Here is a 15,277-nt window from a genome sequence, read left to right as displayed (position 1 = left end):
AATTTGCTCTAGTAACTAGACCCGCTTTAAGAGCCTTCTATTAAATGTTTAAATCGTTAGAACGCCTAAAACGCCCTATAGACGGTACGATTTATTATCGTACAAGGCCGAAGACATCGTCTCAACTTGCCTTACAACTTAATTCCCTAAAAACGTAAACAATAAGTTGAACGACAACAATACACACGGCACGATTATCGTTCAAACAGTAGTATCGCTATCGATCCAAAGTCGTATGACAAATCGTACCGTCTGCAGGGCGTTTAAACAGCTTTTCAGAATCTGCTAATGCAGTACCTCCAGCCAACAGCGGTTTGAAAAACAGTTTAAACATTTTTGATTGGACACGATATATCTCTATATAAAATACTTGACAATCTGCAAAAGCACTTGCCGGTCTTCGATGCTTTTACCAACAGTTAAAGGGGTTTCTATATGAAGCTATTATATGGCATTTAATACTGAAGATACATTTTTCAAACATCAAACATCTTTCAAACCCAGAGCGATATGAAAAACAAGTGAGACCTGTCGAATCCAAAAAACTGAAATGGACTTTCTGAATTTGAAATCTTTCCTAAGATGTTTAAATCATTTTTACAATTAACCTTGATCTTGTTGATGTTGGTCTGCCTGACCTCTCATTTCCGCCTAACCGAAATGGAACCAAGTTTGGTGGACATATTCTTAGACATTTGTGACGTACCCAGGCCATCAGCCCAAGAGACTGTGCAAGTTTTAATTCAAAACTTTCTCTCCCAAACTAACTGAACCCCATGGCACATGATCGTCTAGACAAAGCTACTTAACCTGAATAACAAAATAATAGGACCACGTTACTACGTTGTGTTTATGTATTGCCTCTCTCCCTCAAATATAACACATGCTTTAAAAACAGAGATTTACTCCAAATAATTCGCATTGCAAGATTAAATTTAGAAAATGGTAGTTCACCGAGTACAAATATGACAATAGGATGGGAAAAAAGAACTGACCAAGAAAAATACCAGCCAACAAATTAATATTGAACTTTATAGCAAAATTAGTTGTCTTTAATGACATGAGTCATCAAAGCCACAGCAAATCTTTAAAATAGGTATACAAACAAAATGTAGACTGAAAATTTATTTTAAAAAAATTAATGAGAAATACAAAAACTACTCCTTAGCTAAACCTTGGGCAGTAATCGCGGGTAAATCTCTTATACCATCTTTATCAATAATTTGCAACTTAAAGTTGGGCAGATTGACAATGAGACGCTGATGAACTTCTCGTATACACTTTTTCATTATGTCATAAGCCTCTTCAGGTGTTAAATCTTCCGAATAATAGCGATCCATTATTGCTAGCGAAAAGAAGCCTCCGTAACCGTGTGATGCAAATTTTACATTGGCCAAGGAAGCCAAATAATCTACAAAGTACAATTGTGGACCCTCCTGGTCGTCGTAACCCGCCAATAACATGTTAACATGGTAGGCGTTCTAAAAACAAAGACTCACTAAGAACGCTTAGGAAATGTCTGCTTACTCGACTTCGAAGACCTTCCGCCAAATTTCTCCTGGTGAAATTCGCGGCAGCTTTAGCACCGAGTTCGTAGCCATTGCGCATTTTGTAGAGTTGAATGTTTTTCGCAATATATTCGGCGAACTGGGTTGTATCGCCTTGCTCACCACTAATAGCCATCACGATTTTGTTAGAAAGTGTGTGCAGTTTATTTTCATCTAGTTGAAAAAAAGGGGTAAGAAGGCAATAAGAAAGACTATACAAACTTACCGGTTTTCATTACCATAATGCTATGGGCTTTTGTCATATCGGCGGCCACAATTACAAAATCTCTGCATTTTATTCCAAGTAAACACTCCATTTTAGCGTTTTCAAAATTTTAACAAGAAAAATGCTTAGTAATATGAGAGCGATTTGTTTGGTTATGTTTCTTTAAGTCGTTTGGCTGTGTCTACACCTACATCTTATAAGGATACGTTCATAACCTTAAAGGTGGGTTCATACCTCTCCGTTCGTACGTTTCCGTTTGTCCGTTAGCCAATCAGAACACAGTCAATTTTAAAACCGTACATCGTCCATTTACAACGGAAAAGTTGGTTGAAGTTGAACTTTACGTTTCCGTTGGTCCGTTTTTTAACAAGAGTAAGGTTATGTTTGTTATATTGATGATGTTTAAGAGCAAATTTTACAGTGTTCGCCTATTACGTTCTTCGCGGTGATAGTCTGATAGTAGTTTCTACCTACTGAAGATGACGGTGGGTACAGTACAAAATAAAATTTAGGTTATGGTTATATCTTGTAAACGTACGATATGAACGGATTGCTATGAACCTTAACAAATTGCACTATCCGTTTGACGGATCAACGCAACGGATGAACGGAGAGCTATGAACCCACCTTAATGCATAAAGGTGGGTTCATAGCTCTCCGTTCATCCGTTTCGTTGAGCCGTCAAACGGATAGTACATTTTGTTAAGGTTCATAGCAATCCCTCTACATCGTACGTTTACAAGATATAACCATAACCTAAATTTTAAAAAGGAAATCAATAAACATGGAAAGAGAAATGGTTACAGCGATGAAATAATAGTAAAACATTTTCAATAACATGAATCTATAACTATTCATGGTAATAACCTAACAAAAAATAAATATTATATACACATTTGAATAATAAATAATAATTAAGATACAGAACTAAGGTGTGTACCTACATATGGTGAAAATGATAACTCTAAAAATTTAAAAATTAGTTTTATTCATAATTAATTTTAATGTTAGGCCGTATTAGACGATGCAATTTTTATTGCAATCCTTGCAGCAACTATTGCTGCTATTATTGCAGCAATTATTGCAAAAAGATGCAATGATTACACTATGCAATTTATTTGGCAATTTTTTTATACCCAATTCTAATCATGTATTGGTGCCAATGAAAGTGGAATTGGCATCACTGGGAAATACTTGAAAGCAACTTCACGTCTGTTGTAGACCAGGAAACGTGTGTTTTGTGACGTTTCCTTTGTTGAAGGCCGTGCAATTTATTATTTATATTTGCACGCACTTATTCACACTCATGGCCGTTTCCACCGACAAATTTAAGTGGAGCTTAGTTTAAGCGTAGCTTAAAATCCATGGCAACGATTATTGAGACAATGGTTGCCATGGATTTTAAGGTACGCTTAAGCTAAGCCCGGCTTAAATATGTCGGTGTAAACGGCCATCAGGTTCGTTAAATTCATTGAGTAGGTTTAGGTTTCCCTTTGTGAAATCGTTATTGGCAAGCCACTGCCTGGTCCAAAAATGTCGTCGTCTTCTTTGTTTCTTTTTTTTTAAAAGAGCAACAGCAGACGCAATAACTAAAGATGCGGCAGCAATATCCATTTTTGAATTCCTCGTAAATAGGTTATTTCAGTTTTAACTTTAAATAACAAACCTGTATATATAGCATAAGGAGGTAATGTTCTCCAGTGCATACCACTTTATTTTTTTTATAAATTAAATGTTACTAAAATAGTTACTAAATTGCAAGAAAAATTGCAAGAAAAATAGCACAAGTTCTATAACCAGAAAATTGCAGAATGTCTTGCTGCAATATTTGGTGCAAGAAATTGCACGTGCAATTTTAACATACACGGAGCAATTTTTCGTTCAATTTCTTGCGGCAATGAATTGCTGCAAAAATTGCAATAAAAATTGCATCGTCTAATACGGCCTTTTGTCTTCATATTTCCTGAAATGTAAATGCGCCTTTTCTTCTGCATGACGGTTGCCGCCACTGCGCATTTTATCGATGAAATCGTTCGTTTAGCCACACCCAAAAAATAAATATTATTTAAGGTTAATAAGAGATGTATTAATTTGATTAACAAAATAAAATAGAAAACAGGCATACGCCTTTGCTTTTATGAATTGGTATTAAAAATGCACGCCAAATAGCATAGAGTAATCGAATTGTCATGGCAACAAATATAGAGATAGAACCGGGGGCAGCTCTCGAAAGTGCACTAGTCACTACAGATTCCTACGAAAATTTCGAACAGATGAGCTCAAGCTTAGAGGAGATTAAGAATTCAAATTTCATTCCCTCTACTACGACAGACGAATTTTTAGATAATTGTAACAATTTAGATAATGATATTCACTTAAACTGCTCCATTACGTCTACTAACAGCAAGGACGAGGAATATTTACAAGATGAGGAGTGGCTGAGCAAGCCCAAGCATGTTTTTGTGCTTAGCTCTGCGGGGAAGCCCATCTATTCTAGGTTTGTATTTGTTTAAGTTACCCTAATGTTCAACTGTAGTATGTTTAGGTTCGGTAACGAAGACAGATTCGCAAGTTACTTTGGAATAATGCAGGCATTGGTCAGTTTCGTGCAAGCGGACGATGACTCGATCAGGAGTATACACGCAGGTGATACTAAGTTCGTATTTCTCTTCAAGGAGCCTTTAATACTCGTGGCGGTTTCTAAAACCGGGGAGTGCACCTTACAATTAACAGCACAGTTGAAGTATGAATTTTGTGTCTGATGTTAGTCTAGTATTTGTTTTTAGTTACGTATTTAACCAAATTGCGAGCACCTTAACCTTAAGTCGGCTGGTGAAAATATACGAGCAGAGACGGAATTATGATCTCAGGCGACTGTTAACTGGTGTAGATCGGTTCATAGATCATCTACTAGATTTTTCCGAAAATGAACCTGCTTTTACCTTAGGTGCTGTCCAATGTCTTCCATTGAGCTCTTCAATTAGAGATACGATTAGTGCAGCAATTATACAATCTTGTAGTAAAATTAAAGTAAGTATGTTATGTATGGAACATTGTCCGATATTGTTTCATCGTAAATTAATACATAATTTTTTTGATGAATAGGCCCCATGAAGTAGGTACATAGCAATGATTTGTCTGGCCAGATAAGTTTTTGGATTTTATACATTTTACCTTGTGTTGTGTGTTGCCTAGCTAAAAGGTCTTTGAATGATGAATTACTCCACAGCATTTTAAACCTTATCTCTGTGGCTATATTTTGAAGAAAATTTGCTGTAGTGCGATTAAAATCTATGGCTCGGTTTGGAATCTGCGAGACTCAAACTGCTCATCTCGTGCGAGGTTGGAATTGTTACAATCAGTGACATCACACATGAAAAGCGCGAGAAATGTGTTAAATCCAGTTTCAAAGGTGGTTAGTGATCGAATTGTAACGGTCTTCGCGTTACATATACAAGGAGTTGAAGACCTCAGTTGCATAAAGTAACGTATGCGTCATATATTATACAATTCCGAATTGCGCTCCACTGTCTATAATTCAGTGTTGTATATTTTGGGGCATACTGTAAAATTGGGCTTCTACGGCATCTGCAATCTCTTCTTAAAGTCTGAAAGTCAAAATTTAATACTCTGGTTTGATTGAACTTGCATGCGCAATGCCAACTTTCATATTTATGGAGATATTTCTTTGAAATTTTAATCACAGATGCTTCTTTATAGTAAAGACAAGCATATAGCATATTGTAAAATCAGAAGTGCGCACGCGCATTCTCCGTAATATCAAGTTTCTTATGGTGACATGAGACGTGCGCATTGCGCTGCGCAATGTCAATTTTCTTATTTATAGAGATATTTTTTTGATTTTTGTAGTAAATATTTTGCTTATTTTAAATATCAGGTGTGTGCATGCATGCACTGGGCAATGCTAAGTTTCTTATTTAGAAGAATATTCATGCCATAACTTATTTTCCTTCGTACACATAAATAGTCCGTTACATAAGCTTTCAGGAAGTGCTGATCAATTCATGGAGAATGCGCTTAAGTTACACGCGTTAAGGTGAAAACTTATTTTGCATTTTTTTGTTTATATTCTAAAGCGACTGCCCGTTACAACACCAACTAAATATTGAGCGACCTATCACTTGTCACTCATTTGCCAAGTTAAGAAGTGATCAAAACAAATCCTTTTTATCTATTTTCGAATGTCTCTCTGTCTGCGCAACGTTATTTTTTCGTTTGTCTTTCCCTGAATGCAAAGCATGTGGCGATTCAGTGATGTGCGCATGCGCTAGAGGAAGGTTGGAACGGCGCCAGTTGATCAGTGTCCAGTCCTATTTGAAGCAACAGTTATCAACGCTGCATGGACAGTGCGGCGACGTGGCTGGGTTTGATAATGATAAATGTTGTGTTCACGCCTACCGTCTACGGCGCAACGCCAAGCGGTATCTCATTCGATAAGTGTGAGTTGATACATTCCTTAGGTTATGAAAAATCACGGTGTTTGAGTAAACATATACAAAAAAATGTTCCAAAACCCACTCGTGGGTATTGCCGCGTAACACAAAATATTGAAACGACGCATCGTCACCAAAAGCACACAAAATGTCGAATCTGCATATTGAAGCACGTCCAGAGAAAGAGAGGAGTTAAATAAAGTTTCAAAGAAATATCTCCATAAATAAGACAGTTAGCATTGCGCAGTCACTGCGCATGCCCACATAATTTTTACTATGTGCGAAATGTTTATCTTTACTAGAAGCGTCTATGGTTAAAATTTCAAAGAAATATCCCCATAAATATGAAAGTTGGCATTGCGCAGTCTGCGCAAAATATGGAGTTAAATGAAACTGATCGAATTTGGCAAATATAGACCATAACAGCTATCAATTAGCGAAAACTCGAAGTCTCTAGGTGGCCCAGGGACCGAGATCTCGATGGAACGGACGGACGGACGGAAACACGACCACATAAGCTTTACCTCAACTTCGTTGTGTTACGCTAAAAAACAATGGACTTAGATCACATTGGTAAGGCGCGGATAATGGGCAGTGTTTTTTTTCATTTTCACACGGAACAATACCTACACATGTTTCTCTCTCGCGCGCTACTTAAAATTGCGAGAACTACTGTTTCGTGTGATCGCGGGTCGTAGTGTACGCATCGATGTGAGAGAGTGCGTACGCGCTCTCTCCATGTGATAGAAGCAGACAGAAATATTCATTACATTAATTTTAAGTAACTAAGGGTACTCCATTGTATTTGTTTACATATTAAGATTGCTAAAAAATGTATTTCACCCCGTAAACAGATGAATGAAGGTTGGCTTATGTGGGATCTTAGATTGTTGCTATGTTACTATGGATGGAACCTTGATTCACCACTACATTCCCGACACAAAGCAACAGTTAAAACAGTGGAGTAAGAGAGGCAACCGACTCTCGGCCTGGAAAATGATGGCCCTAGTTTTCTGGGATGCAAAGAGTGCTCTCTGCTAGTCGACTACCTTGGAAAGTGTGAAACAGTTATGTGAGAGTACGAATTGGATAGTTTGCAGGCAGCAATTGATTGCATGACTTGACTCCATCAAACTTCCACCTGCTAAACATAAAATTTCATGTGACTGCTGAAAAATTTTCCCTGAACTACGAGGTGAAAGAGCTGGTGAATGCCTATTTTGCTAAGCTCGAGGAAAGCACGTTCATGCGTTGAGCTTCGGGAGATCTACATCGCAAAATAAGATATATTTTGATTCTGTGTCATTGTTATTTACTTCAAAACAGAAGACTGATGATCATTAAATGAACATGTGGATTTTCAGTGACCTTTGAGATATTTATTTGTTAAATGTGTCCCTTCTAAAGCTGCATAAATATTAACATAAGCTCTTTTGTTTTCAGAATGTGGTGTTTGGAATATTATTAGCGAAAAATCAGCTTATAACGCTAGTCCGTATGAAGAAATACTACATTCATCCTCATGACTTACATTTAATATTTAACTTAGTACAAGCCTCCGAAAGCTTTAAAACTGTGGAAAGTTGTTGGGCGCCAATTTGCTTGCCCCGCTTTGACTCCAGCGGCTTCCTGTACGGTCACGTTTCATATTTAGCCGAAGATTGTCAGGCCTGTCTCATTTTGTTAACAGTTGAAGGGGACGCATTTTCGTCGCTGAGCGAGGCCAAACAACGCGTCGTCGAGCGACTCAGGCGGGGCAGCTGTTTGGAAGCCATTAACGAATCTCTCAGCTCTCGGGAGGAAACTTGTATGGAAGTCGGTTTTCCGGAGGTGAGGCATTACTTGTACAAATCGAAATCGACAGCTCAGTTCTATCAGCCCCATATAAGTGCACCCTACTCATCCAATCACAAGAGGCTAATGAATATTTACAAACGCGCTCACTATAAGCTTCATTGTCCTACTAGGCCTTTGAAATTGTTATTTGAGAGGACGCCACAAGATGCGATCTTAGCGTGGGATACGCGTGGATTTGAACTGTATGCGGTTTTAGAGCCTTTAATAGAAACAAGTAGTGCCATTTCTACAGTGGGACGATTACTTAATTGGATAAAGAAGCGCGAAGACAAGCTATTTCATCTTAATGCGCCTACATTTTAAACATGCGCCAGTTGAAAATAGAATTGTCACTTGTTATATATTTATTTGAACATTATGTGATACTGATATCGATAGGTTCTAATTTTTTAATACATAAATAAATTTTGTTGGCGTTGTATATAAATAAAATTAGTTGATATCTATATGGATGTTTTTACCTTTCCTTCCAAATCCGTGGTTTGCATACAACAAATATCGCATGACTAGTGAGTGCCTAGGAAATATGGGTAATGGTTTCGGAGGGATACACCATGCTCTAAAAATTTTCTCTCCCCATTTTGTAATGAGAAGATGTAAGTCTCTCCCCTTCCCTGAATTTTATTCTGAATCTCACCTCGCCGCATGCGCTTATTGCAGGTTAAAAGCCTCTACCTTGGTCCTTGACTCTCGAGGTGCAAGAAGGGTATTTAAAAGGTGCTGAAATCTCATCAGAAACTTTTAGATGCCCTTATCAAGGTGACGTTCATACGAACACGATAAGCGATACATCGTAGACGATACACGATATGCAACAACAGATTTCTAGAAATTCAAAGGGAGGCGATAAGTAAGGTTCACAGTCGTGCAACATTTTGTACGCCGCCTTATAGATTTAAGAGAAACAAAGAAAGATTTTGAAGGAATTCTGAAAAAAGTGGAGTAAAGAGTTTGGAAAAATGTTAAAGACTGGGTAATTCTAAAGATACATAGTGAAGACGGCGTTCATGAGGCGATATATCGTAGGCGATAAACGGTACGCATGAAGAGATTCTTCAAATTCATATCGTACGCGAATACCGCTCAAAGTGAGGCATGCCGTCGTCTCGGAGATTTGTCGCGTACGATATTGTATTCTACCCACATTTTTATCACTCAGGTGACAGGTCGCGCCGATTTTATCTCCCGTTGTATGTATCGCTTATCTTAAGATACGTGTCCTATGAAGCGTCTGATGCGGTGCGACTGTCGCAATACACCGCCTCAATAGAAAGCAATGGAAGCATGTTCTAACCTGCATGCGGCGGCCGTCTCCGCATGCGTAAAAGCCACACTTACCGCGTCAGACGCTTCATAGGAAACGCACCTTTAGGTAGGTATATTGAGCGATATCAGGTCACGTACGCTATGTTGCGCAATCGCGCGACTGTGAACCTTATTTATCGCCTCCCTTTGAACTGAAAAGATTCCTTCATATGAATCGTGTATCCCTTAGTATGAACGCCGCAGAAAAGATTTCAAAAAAATCGATAGGGGACTTTGAAGACATTTAGAGGGGATTTTTGAAATAGCTTGAAAAGGAATAGGTACATTTTGGAGTGATTTCGACAACATTTAAAGCAATGATAAATGGATTTTGAAGAAACTTGTCAGATTCTTGATTTATTTTAAGAGCAGATTATTTATAATTGTCATCCGCATAACTTAGTTTTAGGTAAATCCCGTTGCGTAGATCCTGCAGTAAACAATACCACAAAGACAGGACAACAAGCTCATATGTTTGGGTTGATACATTTTCAAATTGTTGAAAGGGACTGGTATTTTTATAAATTTATTTGAACCCTATTGATACCGATATTGATAAGATAGTAATTTTTAATACATAAACAAATTCTGCTGGCATTTTATATAAATAAAATTAGTGATGGCGATCTCGATCTCTTTTTCTGTCATCATCTTTTCGTCGATCTCTATCTCTTCGATCCTTGTCTCTCTCCCTATCCTTATCCCGTTCCTTCTCCCTATCTTTTTCCCTTTCCTTATCGCGTTCTTTCTCTCTGTGTTTGGACTTCTCTTTTTCTCTGTGCTTATCGCGGTCACGTTCCTTTGAGCGGCTGCGATCACGTTTCCTCTCGCGGTGTCTCTCCTTTTCCTCACGTTTCGGCGGTGGTTCTACATTTTTTTCTTCGTCCAGTTCGATGTCTTCGTCCAAATCGTCTTCCAATGCGGATACTTTAGCCTCAAGTTCGTTATTTTCTTCCAACACGTATCGCTTTTGAACGCGGGGTAGGATAACGTCACACACCTATAAAACAATGTTAGCTCACAGAGTATGAGAAATATTGTCTTACTCTTTCATCACGAAGAAGTTCGTCGATAAATTCGTCCATGTGAACAATCTCAAACTGGGACTGACGATTCTGTCGCCTCAATTTTCGGTTGTCATTGTATAATGGCTCTAAATACTTATAACAGTCCAAGGACGATCCTGTTAGTCTCATATAGAAAGCACCTAAGGCACGTACATACTTAAATTCTTCGTTCTTAATGAACTCGACAACAATATCTTTTTCTGGTTGAATTTGTAACATTTTTAACGTGAGACATAGGAATGGCGTAGGCTTGATATTACCACCAAATACTCCCCCGAGGTAACGTATTTCCATTGCTTTATCAACAAGTAGCTCCGCTGTTAAGGCGAAGCATTCTTCTTTCCAATATTTGGAATCGTAGACACGAGATCTGATTATTTTCTCTACTAAATATTGAGGGTTTGTGCCGTGTACGGATTTGGCGTCTTTTACGGTTCTATTTGCCATATCGTTTTATTTATTTGAAAAATAAGGGAACTTTATTTGGCTACAACTCATAACCTATCACATTTTTTATTTATTTTTATCGGCCAACTTCAAGGTTGAAAAATATTATGTTGGCAGCAGTTTCTCCAGAGGCGGAGTTTCTTGGAATATAATTGGGTATTTTTTAACATTTTTCCGACAAGGGGGAAGGTGGAAAACTTCAGTACGAGTAATAGCAAAAATATAGTGGAACACAGAGTCAAAATCGGAGATAAAATGTTTGTGTAAAGAATTGACACACCATGTAGAAACGAAGCACCCATTAGAACCCTGGAACGGCACCACAGACTATGCCCGGGACGGACTGTGAACCACTACAAACTTTTATTTTTTAATCATAACCTAACTAATTGGGAAGGGGTATATTTACCATTTTCAATACAAGAGCTATAAAATCAGAAGCTCTAATTAACAATCTGTCGGGATGAGCAATGTGTATATTTTGGAACCACCAACCTCAGCGAAGGTAACTAGGGGTAGCATTACTGTTGTTATTAATACAGATTTCTAGGTTTTATTACAAACAACGGTGGGTGACATAGATATAGAGCTATGGGCCAAGGAAACTCCCAAAACATGTCGAAATTTTATACAGCTATGCATGGAGGGCTATTACGATGATACCATCTTTCATCGTGTCATTAAAGGGTTCATTGCACAAGGTGGAGATCCGGAAGGTACCGGAGCAGGTGGCGAGTCTATTTATGGCGAACCGTTCAAAGATGAATTTCATCAACGCCTCAAATTTGTACGGAGAGGTCTAGTGGCAATGGCCAATGCAAGCCCAGATGATAATGGATCACAATTCTTCTTTACACTCGCTGCTACACCTGAACTGCAGAATAAACACACAATTTTTGGTAAAGTTACAGGCGAAACAGTGTTTAATATGCTTAAGTTGGAGGATGGGTTAATCGAGGACGAACGTCCAGTGTTTCCTCATAAGATTCTTCGTACAGAAGTCTTGTTGAATTATTTTGACGACATTGTACCCAGACAAAAGGAAGTTCCGGAAGTGGAAAAGAAGAAGAAGGTGAAAACTCCTGGGGTGAAGTAAACAAATTTCACTTTAGAGTGTCCTTGATCTTGCTGAACACATTTTAGGAACTTTAAGCTGCTGTCGTTCGGAGACGAAGCAGAGGGTGATGAAGAGGAGGTTGTGGAAGTTACCAAAAAATTTGCAGGGAAGAGTAAATCTACACATGATGTTTTAAACGATCCAAAATTAAGTGCCGAAACTTCTTTTGGGGAAAAGCGTGATCATGTTGAAGATGGAGAGGCCGAGCAGGATTTAGAGCAGCAACTGCAAAATATTAGAAAGAAATTAAAAGCCGAATCACAAAAGACTTACATCAAGAAATCGTTACTCTTTGAAGATGAAGATGAAATAAAGAAAAGAAAACAGTGAGTGCAATACTCTAGGCAATACTCCTATTTTTACTGCTTTTCTTTTCTTGCTCGGACATACAATACCATCCACCAGGTCAATATGTTTGTATTGTGGTATTTAAACAACACCTTGCTTCCATTGCCTCTAATCTCTGAGTAGACACCATTCACATACATTCAGTTTGACTAATTTTTTTTTCATGACCATTTCCGTACAAAATTTTTTTATTATCAATGATGCTTTTGACAATGTATTGTACTTTTTATTTCAAGTCCAAATTGAGTCCAAACCCATTTTATTCCTCTGAAGTGAATGGCAACTTTTTCAGTAAAAATTAGCACAAGGTTTTCAAATTTATTATTGAAAGTGTGTTTTAGGGAAGAAATAAAGAAAGAGATTGAGAGCGTGAAAAAAGAGTACCACAAAAATAAACTACAAAAACTCAAAGAAGACGCCTCGCAAAACCAGCAAGACTTGCACAGAAGCGAGACTTTGCAAGAATACGAAAGTGGCAATGCAAAATACAAGGATGTCAGTAATTCATTCCCAAAGAAAGGTTCGAGTAGGGAAGAGTTTACACTAAATCTTTTATCCAAGTTCAAGCAAAAATTGCAAGCAGTCAAGGACAAGGAAAGAGAAGAACAAGAAGCAGTGGAGGCTGCTAACGCTAAGGCTAATGAGGAAATTAACGACGATCCTGAGAAGGAGGATGATAGTTGGTATGTTACTGCAATATCAGGGTTGAGCTTAAATTCTGTTAATGTGATTTTAAAGGTTAACACACGAGTTGCACTTTATAAATGATGAACCAGTTCTGGCCAAAGATGCCAATACAAAAGGTGATGATTGGTTTGAAATTTATGATCCAAGAAATCCTTTAAACAAGCGAAGAAGGGGCGAAACTTCTTCTACGTAGTCATAAAAATTTGACTTTGTATATAATTCTAAGAAATAACGAAATAAATTAAACATTTTTGTATCATCTAATTGTGTCATTTTCTTTAATCTATTAATGAGTTCTGAGTAGAAGATTCAAATCAGTTTCCACTACAACTAGCCCATTGAAGATTAAATGAACACACCTAATATTTTGGACAAAATACGTGATACGCACTGTAACTGTACTTCTTTTAGAAATATGGAAACAGATACCCAATTCTGTACGGGCTCACGCTCGTAACTTCACTATGAATTCAATTCCATCGTGCCTCACGTAGTACGTAACCGCTCGCAAAAATGAGCTTAGAATCAAATTCAACGCATCCAAAATGGTTCATTTCGGTTCGTTAAATCGAGCTGAAAATGCGCACTCTCCTACTTCTCTCGCTATTTAAATCTCGCGCGTTAAAAGTTCTGAAACACGACCCCTTTTCTGAACGCAAAGATCTCGACTGGCGTACCTTTTTAAATAGTATTATTGTCACGTGCTCGACCTTAAACAGAACGAAACGAAACTAAACTCTTAGGTTCGAATAGATCGTGAGTAGGGTAGGTTGGGGAGAGCTGCTACACCACCACTCCAAGGTTACCACACATTCAAGGTCGAGGTCATGGTTACTTCAAGATTACCACACATTCAAGGTCGAGGTGATTACCACTCCTCAAGTACCATACAGTTAAACGAGTCACCCATCACATACATATTTATTTTTTAAGATATACTGATTTCGTGACAGTGCAATGAAAAAGGGGACATCGAAATATATGGAAATTAAGTAAAACAAGCATTTGTTAACTCCATTACTGAATATATTTACATACTTACAAATTAAAATTGCTTGTTATATACCTATACAAAGTCAATTTTTAACTAAATCTCTATATCTACCACAATATTCTCTACAAGATTCTGATATAAAGTAACCCCATTCCAATAAGTTGTATTGTGTAGGTAATTCTCTAAAGCTAACATCCTTAAAATAATCGCTATTAAATAAATCAATATTATGTCTAACTATATTTAAACTATCCACTAAACTACTTACAAGGGTTTTACTTAAAATTAAATCACTATTTATTTCTTGTATTAATTGTACTACAGTGTCTTTGGCCTCCTCTTCAAACTTAACCAGATCAATGTCCGCTAGTTTAGCATAGCATATATGTTTCCAGTTTCCACTTCAACTCGGCTTGGACAATGACCGGTAAGATGCCCCATTCCAAATGCCCGGATAACATTTTATTAATGCAGACGTTATACAGCGTATCGCAATATTAAGTACCAAATCCCCCACGTAACGTTGGTTGTGTGGAGACCTTGACTGTGTGGTGGATTTAATCATTGACTGTGTGGTGGATTTAACCTTGAAGTGTGATGGATGACAGTGGAGGGGATACATAAAGCTGCTATACTTTAATGTATGATTGGTTGCATACACCACAAGCGCCCAAGCAGTGGTAATCATTATTTCAAGATGTGTGGAGAAGATGTGGATCCCGACAACTTCTGTTTTGATAAGCGCTTATTATCATACCAATCGTGGAAAGGAACGCAATCACCAAAATCCCTTGCAAGTGCTGGATTTGTGTATATACAAGTTGGTGATATTGTAAAATGTATTTTCTGTAACGTTCGTATCAATCAGTGGAAAAGTAGCGCCGTTGCTTTAGATGAACACCTGCGCTGGTCGAATTGTGTGTACGCAATCTTATTACAGAGAAAACCAACATGTCGAGGTGAAGTAAACGCTACTTTCGTATGTAATTACTAGTATGGTACACGTGGTGATGTATCCCGAAGCTGTCCACCGTATATTGACAACCTTCAAAGTGTGCACAATTTCTTTAATATTCATTTTGACATGAATATATCTGTATTTTTTAAAGTATGAGCGCTGTATCTTAAAAAATTAATATGTAAGTATGTTAAAAATTACTTGTGTTTTATGTATCCTGGTGATGGGTGGCTCGTTTAACTGTATGGTACTTGAGGAGTGGTAATCACC

General features: G+C 37.8%; 4 protein-coding genes across 4 annotated transcripts; 2 read left to right on the top strand and 2 right to left on the bottom strand.

The window, feature by feature from the left end:
• Nucleotides 1-1,110: 1,110 nt before the first annotated feature.
• Nucleotides 1,111-1,960, bottom strand: LOC116159686 (proteasome subunit beta type-2-like). The gene is made up of 3 exons (XM_031472720.1): nt 1,774-1,960; nt 1,528-1,721; nt 1,111-1,481 (listed from the first exon to the last, which is right to left on the bottom strand). Exons 1-3 carry the CDS (start codon nt 1,862-1,864, stop codon nt 1,158-1,160), a joined length of 609 nt encoding a protein of 202 aa, XP_031328580.1. The 5' UTR covers nt 1,865-1,960; the 3' UTR covers nt 1,111-1,157.
• Nucleotides 1,961-3,800: 1,840 nt separating this feature from the next.
• LOC116159682 (vacuolar fusion protein MON1 homolog A) lies at nt 3,801-8,530 on the top strand. The gene is made up of 4 exons (XM_031472716.1): nt 3,801-4,270; nt 4,319-4,516; nt 4,560-4,803; nt 7,671-8,530. The coding sequence occupies exons 1-4, from the start codon at nt 3,963-3,965 to the stop codon at nt 8,385-8,387; spliced, it is 1,467 nt and encodes a 488-aa protein (XP_031328576.1). The 5' UTR covers nt 3,801-3,962; the 3' UTR covers nt 8,388-8,530.
• A 1,369-nt stretch (nt 8,531-9,899) lies between these two features.
• Nucleotides 9,900-11,054, bottom strand: LOC116159685 (pre-mRNA-splicing factor 38). The gene is made up of 2 exons (XM_031472719.1): nt 10,436-11,054; nt 9,900-10,389 (listed from the first exon to the last, which is right to left on the bottom strand). The coding sequence occupies exons 1-2, from the start codon at nt 10,901-10,903 to the stop codon at nt 10,003-10,005; spliced, it is 855 nt and encodes a 284-aa protein (XP_031328579.1). The 5' UTR covers nt 10,904-11,054; the 3' UTR covers nt 9,900-10,002.
• Nucleotides 11,055-11,229: 175 nt separating this feature from the next.
• LOC116159683 (spliceosome-associated protein CWC27 homolog) lies at nt 11,230-13,319 on the top strand. Its single transcript, XM_031472717.1, has 5 exons — nt 11,230-11,408; nt 11,454-11,995; nt 12,047-12,346; nt 12,710-13,051; nt 13,107-13,319. Exons 1-5 carry the CDS (start codon nt 11,367-11,369, stop codon nt 13,246-13,248), a joined length of 1,368 nt encoding a protein of 455 aa, XP_031328577.1. The 5' UTR covers nt 11,230-11,366; the 3' UTR covers nt 13,249-13,319.
• Nucleotides 13,320-15,277: the final 1,958 nt, after the last annotated feature.

Source organism: Photinus pyralis, unplaced genomic scaffold (assembly GCF_008802855.1).
Source record: "Photinus pyralis isolate 1611_PpyrPB1 unplaced genomic scaffold, Ppyr1.3 Ppyr1.4_LG1, whole genome shotgun sequence".
In the NCBI taxonomy this organism is placed as follows: domain Eukaryota; kingdom Metazoa; phylum Arthropoda; class Insecta; order Coleoptera; family Lampyridae; genus Photinus; species Photinus pyralis.
The sequence above is the reverse complement of the archived record's forward strand: the minus strand, read 5'-3'. Positions and strand labels throughout refer to the sequence as shown.